The 17,760-nt window shown below is 51.3% G+C and overlaps 1 protein-coding gene across 2 annotated transcripts; it reads right to left on the bottom strand.

Annotated features, from left to right (window-relative positions):
- Window positions 1-986: 986 nt before the first annotated feature.
- Window positions 987-16,050, bottom strand: HNF4A (hepatocyte nuclear factor 4 alpha). 2 transcript variants are annotated; one of them, XM_015881467.3, is made up of 10 exons: window positions 15,813-16,050; window positions 12,549-12,723; window positions 11,612-11,706; window positions 9,735-9,841; window positions 7,987-8,142; window positions 5,480-5,567; window positions 4,816-4,971; window positions 4,322-4,558; window positions 3,820-3,942; window positions 987-3,174 (listed from the first exon to the last, which is right to left on the bottom strand). In XM_015881467.3, exons 1-10 carry the CDS (start codon window positions 15,931-15,933, stop codon window positions 3,032-3,034), a joined length of 1,401 nt encoding a protein of 466 aa, XP_015736953.1. In that variant the 5' UTR covers window positions 15,934-16,050; the 3' UTR covers window positions 987-3,031. The 2 variants fall into 2 exon arrangements, with proteins under 2 accessions (XP_015736953.1, XP_015736952.1); XM_015881466.3 differs by having other exon boundaries at window positions 12,549-12,726.
- Between the last annotated feature and the right edge of the window lie 1,710 nt (window positions 16,051-17,760).

Raw genomic sequence — 17,760 nt, forward strand, 5'->3', positions numbered from 1 at the left:
GTTCAGCCATGGCACTGGGGCTCTGCTGCTCAGCCAGGGAAGGGAACACAATTGTTGAGGGAGTGTTATTCAAGGTCTGCCCTACTCTGGGGCCTCATAGTGGAGCCTTGTCTCCATGTAGTCCTCAAGCAGAGCTTTTCATCTCATACCTGCTGGCATCATTCACTGACACAGCTGTCACTAAAGGTCAGTGCATGGTACAGGCTGCAGCTCCCCCCAGGGCAGGACTGCCCTCATTTTGCACTGGGGGAGCAGGTGGGGGACACGCAGGGCATCTCCTGGGGATCAGAGCTGGATGGTGCTTCTGCCGCTGACCTAATCTGTGCAGCACTCTGGTCCTCTCTCTTGTCTTCCCGTTATCTTCCTGGTCATGCTGCAGCTGAGAACAGACTCGTGTGATCAGGAGAGCAGGTCATTAAGAGCCTTCTCTAATTGTTGGTGTATTTCTTCACCTTTATGACAGGTGACAGGCTGACTTTCACTTTATTGTCTCATTGTGCCCTGTAGGCTTTGCCTGCTTTCGGCTGTACCTGCTGCCAGCAGTAGCTGGATGTGTGTTAGCCAAAGCAGAATCATCACCCAAACTGCTCCAAAATAGCCTTTAAAATGCAACAAGGACCTCAAAATTCATGGGTTCAGAATGCTAATAACATATTTAGGCTTCCATTGCTTGGCACTCAGAGCGAGGTTAATTTTTTAAGCTCTCTGTAATCGTAGAAGGTAAATATTTATTCTTCATGTGTGTTTGTTTGTTTTTTAATGAAAATTGAGTTTGCCATTCTGTCTTATGCTTCTGGCACATGTGGCCTGAGGGCCTCAGACTCCAGCTAACATTAGGATTGCCATGAAGCAGCAGCAGCATCAAACACTTGTTTGGGTTGTTTCCTTAATGCACAAATGCTTTGTGCTCATAGCAGCAGGGGGGTGTACTCCTTGGTTTATAAGAACTCCTCCCAGAAGAAAGAAATCCAGCTGTCTGGGAAAAGTTAGAAAATAGTTTGGCATTTATTTATTATCTTTTTTCTTCTTATTTTTTAATGAATACAAACTCTAGTGAAGAAATATTCCTCTGTTTCCATTGGAAGGCAGTAAGCAGCAAAAATGGATGTACAGTATTGAGGAATGCTTGGTGTAAATGGACCAAAATGGTTCCCCACAGAGTAGCTCTGCATGCAGGAAATGGGGTTGGAAAAGACAGCCTGGTTGTGAAGGTTGGTTGGTTTTTTTGTTGTTTTTTTTTTGCATTTAATTTCCCAATTATAAATAATCAATGTGATTTACAAAATAATTTACAGAAAGTGATTGGCTTCATCATTGCAATAAATTACTGGGTATAATGTCACCAGCTCTGAGAGACAATACAATACTCGGGATGCCACCAGCGCGAGGCGAGGCGGTTCCTTTTTGCATTGGTGATCAAGGGAGGGATCTGCAGCTCCTCTGGCTCAGCTCAGATCCATCCCAGGGGCCTCTCTGGGCCCCTCGGCAGCTGTGGGCATCCAACCATGAGGCTGGGACCCTCAGGAACATGGTCTATGGATGGTTAGACCTGCTGCTGCCCCAGCGCTGAACCAGGGTTGTTTTCTTCCATGCTGGGTTTCCCAGATCACAGGTGCTGTGCATTTGCTGCTGTTGAGTCTCTTCTGATGAAAAGCTCTCATTCCAGGTTTTCTTGGTGCCTCTGCCTTGGTGCTGCCAGCAATGAGTGAGAAGGGAAGCCTGAAGTTGCTTTGTGAGCTCCAGGAATGAGCTGGCCTGATTTCAGCTGTAAACCAAAGGTTGTATCGGTGCAACTGCAGCCCTGGAAGAAGGACTGGGCAGCAGGAGACCAGGGCACAGCTGGGGCAGCACTGATGGTGCAGGCTGCAGGGATCTGGCCCTGACCTGTGTCAGTCCTCACAGCAGGACTCGAAGTGCTCTGCTTTGAGGTGACCGCTCCCAAACCCTCTGAGATCTGCAGGAGCCATAAGGAATTCTTATCCTGTTACGAAGCCCTATAAATCTGTTATCAGCCACTCACTCTACGCAAAGGGAGTGGCACTGAACTGGACACGTACCTCAGCGTTAAGCTGGCTCTGAACTGAACTACTGGGTCACAAATCCCCTGGCATTGGGCAGCCCGTGTGTGAGGCTCTCTCCCCTTCCCATGTCCTGCCCATGCTTCTTCTGAACCAGCACCACATGGTTCTCTGGCTGCTCAGGGGCAGCACTGGGCTGGCTGATATTTCAGGCAGTGCTGCCCACAACCAGCCTGTGCAGGGCCGGCCCCATCCCACTAGGTGACTTTTCCTGAATCCCCAGCTGCCCTATATGGGTGGTGAGAAGGCAGCAGTGTGAAGGGTTTGGCAGTGGCTGCCTCTGAGGCTTGAGGTGGGGGGCAGCCACAGTGAGGAAACAGCAAAACCCATCCAAAGGCAGAAGGGTCCAAACAGTGGAGACTCTTGGTGGAACAGACTTTGCCCCAGCATCAGCTGGAAAGATTTGTTAGACCTGGCTGAGGGTTGCTGAAGAGTGACCAAGGAAAGGTCTGGGATGGGCTGAGCCTGAGGAGCAGTTCTGACAGTGCTGCCGGGCAAACCCCAGCGTACTTTGATGCAGCAGTGCTCCTGGGGCAATGAAGCCTTTCCTTTCACCCAGCACAGCCTCCTGGTTTGGAGGATCACTTGTTCACAGGGTCTGGTGTACAATGAATGGATGCTGAGAGGTAGCAATGGCGAAACAGCTAACTGCAGCGTCCCCAGCCAGGCACTGCAGCCTCCTGATGGGGAAAGGCAGCAGTCTGGCCCTTCTTCCAAGGAACGTGGGTTTCAGTAAGGCTTCAGTCTTAGTTCTATGACTCGAGGCTCTCCATGGTGCGTGCTGTCTGTAGCTGCAGGAAGACAGCTTTTGTAGTGGTGGGCTAGTCCGATAAGCAAGTCCGTGTGCTGGTGCCCGAGGACCTCGGGATGGCTTTTTTTTTCACAGTGACGGAGTCTGCTCGGGCTTTTCTCCCACACGGTCTTCTAAATGTGGCCGGCTGCTCTGCAGGCTGCTAGATGACCTCCTGCTTTGTGATGGCAGGCTGTGGGATGGAGGTGGGCTGTTTTGCCACGGTTGCAATGGCTCCGGGCAGTAGCTTGTACTGCTCTGGCCCTGAGCCCGCGGGTGGAGATGGCTGAGGAGTTTCTGGAGTAGCTACAGAGAGAAAAGTAAAATTAGGAGAGGGTCACATAGACCTGATGACACTGGGATTTGTCTTGTCTGTGTGAGGTCCAGGTGTAAGCATGAGGCTCTGTAGCTAACCCCTAGCTCCTAATGGCCTGTATGTTGGCTGCATGGCAGCTTTGACATGCAGACCTGAACAGTTGTCCTGGAAGTGCCACAATAATGAGCAGTGGATGAAGGGAGCTGCTGCCTTTTCACCTTTTAACAACACTCTTTGGTCAGCTGAGTGGAGCTGAATTCAGTCCAAATTCCCATGTGGGAGCCCTGAGTGGTGGATCAGATTCTCCTGTGTTTTTGCAGTGGGAGTGGTCTGTGTTTGAGGCTTTCAGGGGAAGGGGAGCCTTTCCTCTGATTTCATTATAGGCACTGGAGGGGATCATTCATCCCTGAATTTAAGGGCTATGTAAAAGTCGCAGTCTGACAGGGAACATCTTGTTGAATCAGTTAATTTAGTCTAATCTAATCTAACCCTCTTCTCTGTTTGTCTTTGCCTCCTTTGTGCATAGGAATTTCTCACACACTTGATCAGAGACTCTATCTTGCATTGAAATTTCCTTGCAAGGTAGAAACTACCTCCACACACTGGAGAGCTCCCATCTCCCTGGTGATACTCACACATCTGCCCGTTGTGCATCTGAGGAGGCATTGTGTTGGCCACAATGACGTTTGTTCCCAGGTTCTCCTGGATCAGATGAGGATGCAAGGGGTGGTGAGCATGTGGCGTTTCACTTGATGAACCTAAAAACATGCATATCACCTTAGTTGCCACAGTGACAGACAGAGGCAGCTCAGGTGGGCAGACACACGCTATCAAGCTGATCTTTCAGACCCTTTAGTTTTGCTGGCTCTCTTCTGACAGAGGAGGACTAGTAAAACAGCTGGCTGGTAGGAGTTTGGGTGTTGCAAAGTAAAGCAGCTCTTTAGGGGAATAGAAATGGAGTACTCTGCATTATCACTGCAATTGACAAGGGGAGATGTTTTCACGTGGGTCAAGGTGCTGACCTGCTTATGGGCTGTCTCCACCTCTTTCAGGTGGAGAACAATGGCTATGTGGTTCCCAAGAGGATGGTGATTGGGGAGCACTGAGAGTCCTCTTGCAGGACCCTCACATACTCACCTCCCAGCAGCATCTCCTGCAGCAGGTTGTCGATCTTAGCCATACCAAAGAGCTTGACAAACTGGATCTGCTCTATCATCTGCCAGGTGATGCTCTGCAGCACAGGCAGCAGCAACAGCAGCTCTCCAAAGCGGCCCCGTGAGTCGTATTGCCTGTCATTGATGTAGTCCTCCAGGCTGACCTGCACCTGGTACCTCATCCGCTTGATCTTAGAGGGATCGCTCAGTCCTTTGGCATCTGAAACAACACACAGAGTAAATCCATCCAGGCTGCTCCCCTAGTGACTGTCCTTCAGCAATAGCATGAGCTCTGGGTGCAGGCTGGGGTGAGCTCAGTGATACTCTATAGCCTGTAGCAGCAGGTATTGACTTCACTCCTCCCTTTAAGAACAGTTTGGGCTTGGGAGATCAGGCAGCATTTCCACAACTCCCAGCTGGTATTAGTGGGCATTACCCTGTGCTGGTGACCCTTGCCTGCTGCAAGCTGACTCATACCTGGGTCGAAGAAGATGATGGCTTTCAAGCAGGCGTATTCATTGTCGTCTATCTGCAGCTCCTGGAAGGGGAGGACCAGCTCATCTAGGATGCGGATGGCCACGCGGCTCACCTCTACCAGCTCAGGGCAGTTCCGTGGGACGATGTGGTCATTCCCTTTGGACAAGCAGCACAGAGACCATCACCTTGGCACTGCCCAAGCCTTCATAAGGGTAGCAAAGAGTTCAAAATCCAGGGGACTAATGTTGAGATAATGTTACAGTGGAAGCCTTGAGAAGTTTCTGTTTCTACCCCATCCCTAGCATAGCCCACCAGAAATGCTGATCTGAGTTGCCAGAGCGGCCTTTTGGGAACCACTCAAGCAAGGAGAAGCTGCCTAAGGAGCAAGAGCTGTTTTCTCAGCCATATCACTGCCTGCTCGTGCTGACCTGAGGGAGCTATATTGATGTTCACTCTCCCCCATGTTTGCCACAGCAACATGTCATTGATGTGAGTGTGAGCCAGGCCTAGCTACACCTAAAGCTTGTGCTTGGCTCCCTAAAACAGAGAAGGGCTCAGTCCACCTGCAGAAGGGATGCCCACAGACACTGAGCCACCCACCCCTTCAGCCTGGCAGGGAAGCTTAGCAGAAGCAGTTGGTGGGGAGCAGTAGTGCACTCTTTACCTAGCAGCAAGACATCCTTGAACACCATGGACCTCTTGGCAACTCCCAGTAACAGATGTTCACCTGCATGTGCCCGCAGCAGTGCCACCTGTAAGAGTAGGGCTGCGTTACTTGTGTGATACAGAGACAGACACGAGGCTGAGTGGCCCAGTGGCCCAGGAATGATTCTTCTCCAAGTGCCTGTGTGAGAGGAGATGATGTTTTGATGTTTTGCTTGCTCTTTATCTCTCAGCAGTGCCCACCTCCTGCTGAAATCCCACTTGTGGAGACCCACGTCCACTGGCTGCTGGGGTCACCTTCTGGTCACCTGCTCCCTCTGCAGCAATGGGCGTTTGGGCCAGGGAAGCCAAGGGGATGTTTTTCTGCCCTGGCGTTAATGATTGAAGTGTTTCATTTTACACCCTCCATTGGCTCCTGAGAATGTTCTGAATCTTTTGCTCTCCTTCAGTTAAAAATTTCAGAGATTTAGGCAGAAACAGAAGTTAACAATTGGACAGCATGACACAGAGGCCTCTTAATGTCCAGCCAGGATCCTCTGCTGAAGAAAACAATCATTAAACATTAAAGGAGAGATTCTGAAAAGTGTGTCCTGTTGGGGATGATTCCCTTCCTCACTGTGTTATCTCTCAGCATCTGACAAAGCCAAGCAAAGCCCTACCCTGCCCGAAATGTCCGGAGCGTGTGTCACCTGGGGAAGAAAGCACTGATTAGAAAAGATGCTGATGTCTGAGAGAGGGCTTGTTTTTTTCAGAGGGTGTAAAAGAGTTATGCAAAATAAACAGAGTGGATGTCCTTGCAAAAAGGCTATGCAGGCACGATGCTGGGGAGCTTTTATCTGTATGCCAAAATCTAGCCTCTCTCTATCGCTATCCAAACATGGGTGGATGTGTTCGCTGGGCTGCTGCTAATGAGCAGAGCTGCTCAAAACTGAGCTTCCCCATCTGCTGAAAACTTGAGGAGGTTGAAAAGACTGTGCTTCCCAGTGGGGAATGGGGCCTCACGGGGAGCTCTCCTGCCTGTTAGGAATTGAAGAAAAGCTCAGGAAGCAGAAATGCTGCTTTGTTTCCATTGAATCTGTGGGATTTTTTTTCTCTTTGAGCAGAGTTCGTGTAATTTACTTCAACGTGGCAAAACCCTCTTAAGTGATATTTGTTCTTTTGGTGATCAGCCTGAGGTACATCAGTACATCGTCCTGTTCTCAGCCAGGGTAAACATAGAAGTTGTAACACATCAAAGTAGAACTTTAACGATAAATATAAAAGTTGTAACACAACAAAGTAGAACTTTAACTTTGCAATGAAATGGCTTTGCCCCACCAAGCCCAGCGCTTCGACATTTTGGTGCAGAGGAAAAATGAGTTGGGTGTGACCTTCTGTATGAAAGTGCTGGCAGGGATGATTCATTCTCAGGCAGTATTTCAGTGGCAATGTACCAGCGTTTCCCAGCGTTAAATGTTCCCATGTTGACCAGCTCTCATGCCCCTTGGGCAATAGGCCTGTGTATTTTTGTTCACTCCTGCTCCCTGGCATTTCTGTCCTCCCTGCATTCCCCCTGGGTATTTGCTGTCTCTGTTCTCACACTGTGTCCCTTGAAAGCGTGGATGTCATTAATTCCTTTTGATGCATCACTTCTTCCCTCCAAAGCCCTTCGGGAACTGCCTGTTGTAGGACAACAGCTCAGGATAACCATAGCAGACCTCCTTCAGTTGAGGAGCTGAGTGCCTCCTCCCCTGTGGGAAGGGCTCGGATCTCCTTATTAGGTTTTGATTGTACAATGGCGGGGCTGCCAAACTTTTCTTCTGTTGAAAAGTCTGACAGCCCCACGACTGTAAAATGAGCTCATGTGGAAATTGCTGTCGTTTGCAGAGCTGTTAACCGGGTTTACTGCCTCTGTTCCAAATGGCAGAAGGATGCAGGAGGTTATGCAGCACTGCCCTGGGTCTCTGCTATGCTGCAGCCTCTTTGCTGTGCAAATGTGAGCAAATGGGGTTTTGTGACCAGCTGGATGCTCTCACTTTCTGTAATAGGATCGGAGTCTGATCCAGGCTGATTTTTTGACTGCACATTGGCTAAATGGGAATCCCTGAGTTCCTTCCTATGTGGGACATGAACCACGCTGGCTGCCTCCAGAAGTGATGTCCCTGCCCACCTCCCTCACACGCCAGGGCACAGCCATGTCCTGTAACATCTGCTGCAGACCTCTGATGTTTGGGTTCAGCAGGAAACACCTCTCTGTATCTCTCTGAGGAACAACTGACTGGCAGATCCATACAAAATGCACACCTGATTGTGTACCTAACTTGAGCTCACTGTTATCACCACTGTGCTCATCGGCTGATTATCCCACATCAGATGGCCTGCAGTGGCATTGTATGGATGCTGCTCCCAATCAGCCTGGCGGTCACGACAGCAGAGCAAACAATGCTCATTTTCTTTGAAGGTCTCAGCCCTCGTTTTGCTTTTGGATGTCATCACCGGGGCAGAGCGAGGTGGGGGGACGGGGCTCACCTGGTCATCCAGGGGCAGCTCACAGAACGCAGGGATGTACTTGGCCCACTCCACCAGCACCAAAAGCTGCTGCTTCATGGACTCGCACACGTCGGCGATGTTGGCGATCTTCTTCCCTCGGATGTCTCCATTCATCACAAGGACTGGGGATGATATCTGGGAAGAGAGAAAGGATCCCTCAGCAGGAGCACAGACAAATCTTAGGCCTGGGAAGGTTTGGGTGCTGTGTTTAGCAGACACCAGCAGTGAGATTACCATGTTTTTGCATTGAGAATGATTTGTGACTGCAGAGGCAAACTGGGACATTTAATACACCAAGAGCTCTGCAAGTACCATTACTCCAAGGAAGAACATCTCAAGCTCAGGCACCAGCTTCCTGCCCTGTTCCCACGCTTAGCTGGTCACCCAGCTCATCTGACAACTTGCCCTTCGTCACTACTTCATCCTCATGCTTCTGTAAGCAATTAACTCAACCCCATCACTGCCCTCCGCCTGCCCTCTCTGCTCATGTACAACATCAGCTCTTCCTGTCCTCTTCCTGCCCGCTCAGACCCTGCCACCTCCCTAAGGAAATGGAGTCCAAATGCCACCCCAGGTTTTTTTCAGGTTGCGTTACCTGGAAGTTCTCCAGCTCTACAGCTATTATTGAATAAATAAGATTGTAAAAATCTCACCATGTATTACCCTAATCAGAAAGCCCCGGAAGGCTTAGCAAATAAAACCTTCTGAGTGAGTGACCCAAGATCTTGGAGAAAACAGCTCCTCAGCAGTATCTTGTTCTAATTAGCCAGGCATATAGAAGTTAGCGTGCTGGAGTCTGCCTTGTTTAATGAATATATATGTGCTCTGTGGGAGAGCGACAGCTCCCTTACATTTGTCAATAGCTGTAGTTTTATCAGCAGACCCCACTCGAACCCTCCACCTCGTGTCACTACAGGATTCAGGGCCCCAGGAATGCCCGTCCCTTGTAGGTCTGGTGACTCGAGACCCCATGATCTCACCTCTCTGGGAGCAGCACCAATGTTATTTTCAGAGGGTATGTAAATACATTAGGACTTGTGTAGGATGAAGTGAGACATGGGATGAGCTGGGATGTGCCTCTGCTGTATAGGTTTGGCCCACAGCCCTTCTGGCATATCCCCCCTTGAAGGGGGTGTCCTTACAGCCATCCCTAGCATAGAGCCCTGTCCTGGGGGCCATCTGCAGGGCCACATGAACACGGACTGCCACTCCAGCTTGAACCCATCTTTGTTTTCATGAGGAAAAAGGGATAGATGTTTAAATAGTTGTTTTCCATTTGGTGAATGCTCAGGATGTGAGCTTTGGCAGTACGCTTGTGGAAATCAGGAACTTCAAGCAAACACTGGAAGGAATATCTACATTAAAGAAAAAGAAGCATGAAACCGATTGCTCATAAAACTGAGCAGGCAACCTGAAATCAGGAGTTCCTGACAGGCACTGGGGATGGGAGGCTGCCTGTGCAAGGCCACAGCTCCTTGGATTGCGATCACTGCCCAGTTCTCTTCCAGCAGAAATCAGAGCAGAACAGACCATTGGCTATTATTGCAGCACAGTTCCAGGAGCATTGAAGGGCTGGTTTCAGGTAATGGATGCCTTTGAGAAACCAGTGTTGAGTTGGCAGATAAGTTGCTTAGAAAGGAGTTGGTAATTTGAAGACTCTGCTGTTAACTACTCGGCAGCCCTAGTGCCTGATGCTTTGTATTGGCCAAAAAGGAAAGAACAGGTACCTGTTGTGCCAGGACTTCTGCCTGCAGTAAGACATTGATGGAGGGCAAGCTGCTGTCTTCATAACTTGATCTTCGGGTGCTGATTCGGTCCCGTTCATTTTGTACAGCTGCAAGAGAGGATTTTGGCACAGCTGCAGGTTGTTCATGGAAACACACAGCAAAAGCTATCAGAGCCTCACAGCGTTCCCTTTCGCAAGGCTTTGGACCACTTCCTGAGCTGCAGTTTCCCAGCTTCCCTGCCTGCCAAGGCAAAGGTGCAGCTGTGTCTGGTTTGTGACGTGATGCCTGCAGGAGCTGATTACGTTTGGTCCTTCTTTTTTCACACTGTCTATACTTGGTTTTGTGGGGACTGGGGTGTTCCAGAACCCCAGCACTTGGCTCAAAACCTGCTGAGCTCAATGGGAGAGTTTCATCTCAAGGGATCTGTTTCTCAGTGTTTTGATTTCAAGGTATAGGATCTGTTTCTTAAGGGAATGTCTGAGAGTGCGGCCATGCTCATGCAGGCAGCCCATAGCTTATATGTGAAATCAAGCAGCCAGGTATGTGCACAGCTATTTTATCTGTCCGTGCAACATCTGTGAGCTGCATTTAGGAAGCTCTTGTGCTGCGTAGGTGCAGTTTGCAAACATCTCTCTCAGCTTCAATAAGGAAGGAAATGCAGAATAGCTCCTATGCATCTATGCAGAGCCACAGAGCACCCTTATACCTTAATGTAGAGAGAGCCCCAGGCAGGTATGAGCCCAGCATTCCTCCCTACTTGGTGTGCTCTAGAGAAGGGCCTGGGCTGTGAGTCTCTCTGTGCCATGGGGCTGTGGGTTGGCCGTAACTCACCATAGCCAAGGCAGTCACCCAAAGCCATCTGCTCAAACAAGGTATTGATCGATGGCAGGGGAAACAGAACAGTCTCTGCCTTAGGCCGGCGGCTCTCTGGATTGATACGTTCTCAATGTATAAATCTGCCTGATAAAAAGCAATAATGAGGCTGGGCCAGAAGCAAAGCCCTGCAGTCAGCGGCTGTAAATAGGAGCTCTCAAGGTTATGCTGCTTGTTATCAGTAGCAGGCCCCCGAGTTCAGTCACGCCATGATGTTTTCCAAATGTTTGCTCAGTATTAGCTGGTCATGCACCTAATGTAACTTCTATTGAATATTAACAGACAGCAGCAAAGCTCCGGGCATGGGATGAGCGGGCTCTGCAGGGAGAGGAGGATTCCTGTGTTCTAAAGGAAAGTCAAGCCCAGTTCCTTGCAACACCTCATTTACTGTAATAGGAAGACGTGTTCCTGCTCAGAGGCCTTCCCGCAGGCTGGCATCCTTGGGGCAGGACTTTTGTTTCTCCTCCAGCAGGGCCAGCAGTGGGGCTACTAGCATGACAGGGCCACCAGCAGCCCCAGGTGTCCCTGCTATGGCTGATGTATCAGATACAACTCAGCTCTGCACAGGGCCCTAAAGGACCTACATCCTCGTGAGCAAACTGTGATGCAAAAGGGTTGTTGCACGCTTTGCTGGAGCCACCTGTCCAGACATGGATTTGTAGGTGACACAGCAGTTCTCCCAAAGTGCTCCTGAATGACTCAGGCCTCTTCTGAGCTTCGTGCATCTCAGTGTGAGAAGCTGAAAGCTGTGGATGTGACTTGTGGGTACAAGGTGGGGGGGGGGTGGTCAGTTCTGGGACATGGGCATGGGCTGGTGGCTCTCTCTTGGCATCTGAATAGGGCCCCTGGAACTGAGATTGAAGCTTAACTGAGTGCAAGGGCTCTGTATGGCTTAAAGTGGGCAGCTGGACCTGCCTGGGGCTCATGGCAACATCCAGCATCTCCCTGTCCTGCCATGAGGGAGGGCTGGTCTGTGCTGAGGGCAGGGAGGGGAAGGCACCCACCTTCCTTCTTCATCCCTGCTCGGAAGCACTTCTTAAGCCTGCAGTATCGGCACTGGTTTCTTTTGTCTTTGTCTACCACACACTGCCTGTTAAACCTGGGGAGAAACAGAGGAGTGAAGAGCAGTGAGACTGAGCCTGTGAGAAGGGAGAGGGAGAGGGAGAGGGAGAGGGAGAGGGAGAGGGAGAGGGAGAGGGAGAGGGAGAGGGAGAGGGAGAGGGAGAGGGAGAGGAGAGGGGTAGAAGTGGGCTGAAGTCCCCACATCTCTCCAAGGCAGTGTTGGCTCCAGGAGGTTCTTGCTGACCTCTGGACAGCATCACTGGCACACAAGCAGCTCTGAGCTGCCCGTGCTTCAGAGAGGAGATGGCAAGCACCCAGCTCCTTCCCTACCCACTTGTATCACCACATTGATTGCAGATGATGGTGCATTACACTGATCTCCTGTATGCAGCATAAGCCTGGTAGCCATTTGCAGCATGAATTTCACTTGCAAATATGCTCTGATTAGCTGCTGATTGATCAAGCTTGCAAAGACAAAGGCATACAGATCTATGAAAGGGCTCCCAGCCATGCAGAGTTCTGTAGCTCTGGGAAGGCCTGTTTGTAACACACTTTTGAAAGCCCCAAGCTAAGATTTGCTCAAATGGATGCCAGAAAGCAGATCTTTAAGCACTGTCATAAAAGATCTGGTGTCAGGAGAACTGGGAGCCTTGGCTTTTCCCACTAGAGCTGTGGGGAGGGGTCTTCTTGGACAGACAGCCTAAACAGCCCTGCCTTGCAAGCAGCCGTGTGCTTCACATGCACTAAGTCCAGAGCTTATCGCCAGAGGATGAGGTCAGGGAAGACACTGGAGGATACAGAGGAGATGAAGGGCCATGCTGCAGCACTCAGCTTTGCTGCACAGCTGCTGGGTGCTGTTTTGTTCCCCTCTGCCCTTACCTGCAGGAGTACATGTGGTTCTTCCTCACACTCCTCCTGAAGAAGCCTTTGCAGCCATCGCAGCTGGAAGCCCCATAGTGCTTCCCTGTGGCGCGGTCCCCGCAGATGGCACACAGTGCGCTCACCCCAATGCTGTTGGAGGTGTTGAGGTTGGCTGCTTCTGATGGAGATGTGTCTGCTTGGGAAAGGACACAGCAAGAACACAGTGAGACAGACAGCTGACAACTCCTAACTCCTTTTCCAGCAAGTTACCAAAGAACTGGGCAGCTGCAGCAGGTCATAAGAAGTGGTGGGTGCTCCGGGTGTCCCAAGTCTTTGCATCTCGAATGTGCTAATGCTGCTGCTGCGCCAGGGTGAGCAGCTCTTCCCAAAGGCCCGACTCCAGCAATGCCTTCAGGATACACAGAAACCCGTTTGCAGCTGTCACAAAGCACAGCCAAAATTCCTGGGGGATTTGCAGATGCTCTGGGCCTCTGCAGTATGGCCAGAGAACGAGTTGGTGCAGTTTGAGCTGAGGTTTTACAGCTTGGGGTGAGCTGCTGGTTTGATAGCAAAGTGTTGGAGTTACTGCACTGAAAGAGGCTTCAAGAGGCTGTTAGTGCACAATAATTGCATATGGCTTCAGCTGGAGAACTCATGGACAAATACCCACCATGTGAGGAGGGACTGACTGGGACAACCCAGAAAGAAAGGACAGCACTATAACATGGCGAAGGCTGTATGCTGGGTACCTTCCAGAGTATGGGATGTGAGATGCACCCTGCAGTCCTTACAAGCTGTAAGGGGACTGGTATGTGTAGTGTGTTTTTGGGAGGGTGGGGAATTGCAGCAGCCTGTGTAGGAGAGAACACCTGAAAGGCTCAAAACCATACAAGCCCTAGACTAAAATCCCTCCGGCAAGCCAAACAAACCCCAAGGCTGAAGGGATCAGCTCACTATTCAGTTGATCTAATTGTCCCCTCCCAAGCACATTTTCTTGTATCAGCATGGGACTCAGAGGAAATCCCGTTTGCAAATGATACACCTAGGATCTACAAAGCCATAGAAACCTACTGAGACTTTAACACCGGAATATGTCAATCCTAACAGCCCTCTCAAAGGACAGCAGTGGAGATCAGCAGGCCAACAGAGGCTCAGAGCATGACAGAATAGCAAGGAGGACCTCTCAGGCACTGCTCGTGACCCAGCCTGCATCCCATAGCACAGAGGTGGGCATTGTACAACCAACAGGGCTCCCAGAGAACATTCACCTTGCATTTCTGAGGGCCTGGCAGTCACTTTGAGGGGTGAGCACTGACCTCCCCAAGGCTATGGGGAACAGCTCAGTGCTCCTCATCTCCCCTCTCACCTTCTCCTTCCCCACACCCCCATTGGGTTTGGCAGGGATGCAATTAACACTTACCCAGGAGGGCCGCATTTGCTCCCACCTGGCTCCCATCAGAGAGGGGCTGCAGAAGGATAAATGCTCTGAGAGGGCTGGTCCCAGGATATGGGGGGTGCCTTTGCTGACTGGGAACTGTGAGTTGTAGAGGGTTAAGGTAAGTACATCAGGTGTAGGGCTTCAACTTTAGTTTCTGTTTAGCAGGAAATGGGTTGAAGTGGGCTCTGCAGCAGGATGTACACAACCTCCTCATGCTGCCCCTTGATGTAGATGTGTGGGTACAAGTGACCTGGGGTGCCTGCTGTGATCCCAGCAGTGAGCTCATGCAGGGCATCTCCACCAGCTCTTTTAGCAGCTCTCATTTCCCTGCCTGCTTTCTTTCTAATTCCTCACATCTTTCCTCTATTGCTCTCCTGAGTCACAGTTTGCTCTCTCCAGGCCCGGCACACCCTGCTGTACTGCAGGGCTGAGGAGCTGTGTTCCTGTGCCAGCTCTGGAGGCTCCTTCCTCTGCTCCTCAGTGCCGGGCCCATGTGTCCCTCAGTCCTGCAGGGCAGAGCAAGCAGCTTTCCTCCCAGGTCCCTCCTCTGACTGCGTTCCAAGGGCTCAGCTGGGTGATGCTGGATGATGCTTCTTCCAGGAAGAATGTTAGGTTTTCAGTTCCATTGAAATGTGGAGCTTTGCAAGAGAGGAAAACAGAGCCAACCCATACCCAATCACTATGCTCATCTGTGATGGTTCACATAAATCTCCTCTAGCAGCGTGTGTATCATGCTGCAAACAGGTAAGGAAGTTACCAAAGAAATCTCACCCTCTTGATCTAAGAGCTGACCAGAAATAGAACAATTTCTTAATGGATAACTTTCCAGTTAAGCTTACTTTTATAATGCCAGAAACATGGACTTCTGGCTGCTGTGGTGAAGTGAGTTTAACGGCCATTCATTTGGAGTTGTATTTAATTTGTGTGGTACCTGCCTCTTGCCAGGTGCTGAGCACATGCAGCGCAGAGCCAATGCCCCATAACCCAGCTGGCTCATCTGCCCATAGGCTGTGGGATGTGACACTGTGCCTGGGCCAGTCCTGTAGGACCCCCAGATGTAGCAGAACCCAGCTCACAGCCCCTGTGCAGGGCAGGTCCCCTGGCTTCTCCCTGCTGGGAGTGGAGCTGTGCCTTGTCCCAAAGGTTCAGCTGCTCACTGGTGGGGCTAAGGAGTGGCTTTGGGGCATGTAGGGCCAGCCCTGGGCAGGGAGATGTGCAGCTTCAGTTTCATGGGGAGCAGAGTTTCATCCTGAGGAAAGCTGTGCTGCTGGCGCTGCACTGGATGGGCCACTATTGCAAATTCTAGCAGGTTCAGTGTGATCCCACCTTGCTGAGGGAGCCCATCTCCCCCTAACCAGGGCTGCTGTCTCCCTTCCAGCCGGGTCCCCCCCTTAGCCCTGCAGCACTGCAGGCCCCGTGCTCCCCCTGCACAGCAGCAACTGCGGGGCCGTGGCCTCAGAGCAGCCCTTGGGTGGCATTTTGGGATGATTTGCACCCTGGCCATGCACCAAGCAGCTTTCTGCTGTTGGGAAGATTCAGCTCCAGCTGCTCTTACAGAACAGGGCTGGCTTTCTGCTGAGCCACAGGTAGCAGTTTGTTGGCACTTCTTGGTTCTTTTATTCCTTTCTGTGGGAGCCCAGGACTGACAAGACCCCTCTGCCCTCAGCTCAGTCTGAAGGCTGCTGAGAACCACAAATCCCATTCCCGAGGCTCCAGGGCACCTCTCTGGCACCTCGCTTTCCCTCTGGGGGCAGCAGGATCCCCACCGTGCCCCCCACCCTCCCCAGTCCATTCAGTGACCACCCTGGGGATGCATCGTCCCGTCGCCACCGGAGGGGACTTACCGCTGCCCATGGCCAGCACCTGCATGTTCTCAAACTCCAGGGTGGTGTACGCCGGGTCCAGCGCTGCGCTATAATCGGCCATCTCCATGTCTATCAGGGCTTTGGAAAGGCGCATTATCATCGGCAAACACGGGCCAGATTGTGCCGATTCCCTTGTCCGAGGCTATTGGCCCTACTGCCTCTCTGTGCCTTCACTGCGTCCCCTATCTGTTGTCTTTTATTTCAAATATTTCTCTGAAAGGATTTGCTGAGCCTCAAGACCTATACTCCTCAGAGGGGTGGAGGCAGGGGGTTAATCTTTAATCATCTCACCCACTGCTAACGCTGGGTGGCTGTAGCTGTTGACTTGGCTAACGCTGCTGCCTGGCTGTTGGCTTGGCTTTTTTTTTTTCTTTTTGGTGGAGCTGCGGTGATTCTTGTTGACTGTTTATGATTGCATCTCGAGGCGCTGTGCTGATCCCAGCTCCCAGGAACACACGGGGAGAAGCACTCACCACTCAGGGAACACCTTTGTGGGGCTGTTGACCTTGGTGCTGGGCTGCACCAGTGCTGGGAAGGCTGGAAAAATCCCTGCCTGGGAAACAAGGCTGTGCCCCGCTCCTACCTCTGTGCTCCCCTCTTTGCCTTCACTCCTGATCCCTCCTTTCTCTCTCTCCCTCCCTCTCAAAGCATTTCCCTTCCTCTCCCTTTCCCTCCCAGGGAAGGTCAGCACCCACATTGCGATTTACACGTTGCTATGCAAAGTAACAACGTAGGACTCATTTTACTTCCCTATAAACCCAGTTTTACAGGGGCTGAATGCCCTATAAACAGGTCCCGCTCCTGAGCTGTGCCCAAACAACCTTTGGGGTGAGGGTTTGCCTGAGTGCCAGGCACGCAACAGAAGGGATAGTGAAGGGACGAGTGGGGCTGGTTGGGTGCGCTGGGCACAGCCAGGCTGCTCTGTCCTGGCAATGGGCTGCCTGCTGTCACACACACCCTGGCCTGGCACTGGCCTCTTAAAAGTTTCATTGGGTGTTTTATGGTGCAGCAGGGCTTGACTCTGCAGCATGATTTTTCCTTCTATGAATTCAGCCAAGCAGAGCTCTCCGCTGCATCACGCCTGCTGGCATCACCAAGGTGTTGTGTCAGGACCCCACTGAGTAGCAGGGCTCCTGCTTCCCCCCTGCCCACCCCAGGAACTCTCTGGGCCCCCTGCTTTTCCTCTGCAGGGCTGACAAGTTTCAGTGCAATTTGCACCACATGACAATGCAAGATTTAATTGATTACCCAACGGCGTCGTCTGGATGGCACGGGAAAACAAGCAATTAATGATTCAGCATCAGCTCGCTCTGCATTGAAAACATCCCCTTGATTTCACAATCAGCACCAGGTGACCGAGTCCACACGCTGCCAATTTGGGCTCCAAACTTGCTTGTGTTTGTGCTTCTCAGTGCACCAGCACAGCCCTGACTCCCCAACCCCTCCTAGCCACAGTGTGGCCCTGAGGTCCGTGGCCCCACAGTGAAACGTGCTGTTGGTGCAGTGATTTGCTGATCACGTTTAGGAGCACTGAGGATTATTCAGGCAGTCCTCGCCTTCCATCATGTACCACTTCCAGGGAGTGCTTTTACCTTACAGCCAAGGAGCAAAACAGAGCAAGGAAAAGCTCCTGATATCTTAATTGGGGTTGGCAGTAAGTGATCATCTTCTGCTGGGAAAATAGCACCTCTATTCTCATGCAGGGAGTGGTTCTCCCCTGTGGCAGCAACAGCCCTGAGTCAAAATTGCAGTAATGATGTGCACCAGGGTGGAGGTGGTGAGACAGAGCACAGCCCCGAGGTGGCCTCATCCCAGGGACCTCCGTCCCAGCCCTGCTCAGGCCACAGTGATCCCTTTGATTAGATAAATGCTACAGACACTTGGTCAAATATGTGCAGGATTTGCCACAGTGTCTAGTAAAATACCA

The sequence above is a fragment of the Coturnix japonica genome, chromosome 19, assembly GCF_054131305.1.
Source record: "Coturnix japonica strain WE chromosome 19, WE-NBRP24, whole genome shotgun sequence".
In the NCBI taxonomy this organism is placed as follows: domain Eukaryota; kingdom Metazoa; phylum Chordata; class Aves; order Galliformes; family Phasianidae; genus Coturnix; species Coturnix japonica.

Coding starts and splice junctions, on each gene's coding strand:
- HNF4A (XM_015881466.3), bottom strand. CDS start 15,933: ATGATAATGCGCCTTTCCAAAGCCCTGATAGACATGGAGATGGCCGAT. Junction 8,143..9,734: donor CAGAAGTCCTGGCACAACAG/GTACCTGTTCTT, acceptor CTCTCTTCCCAG/ATATCATCCCCAGTCCTTGT. Junction 3,175..3,819: donor GATGCACAACGGGCAGATGT/GTGAGTATCACC, acceptor TTCTCTCTGTAG/CTACTCCAGAAACTCCTCAG.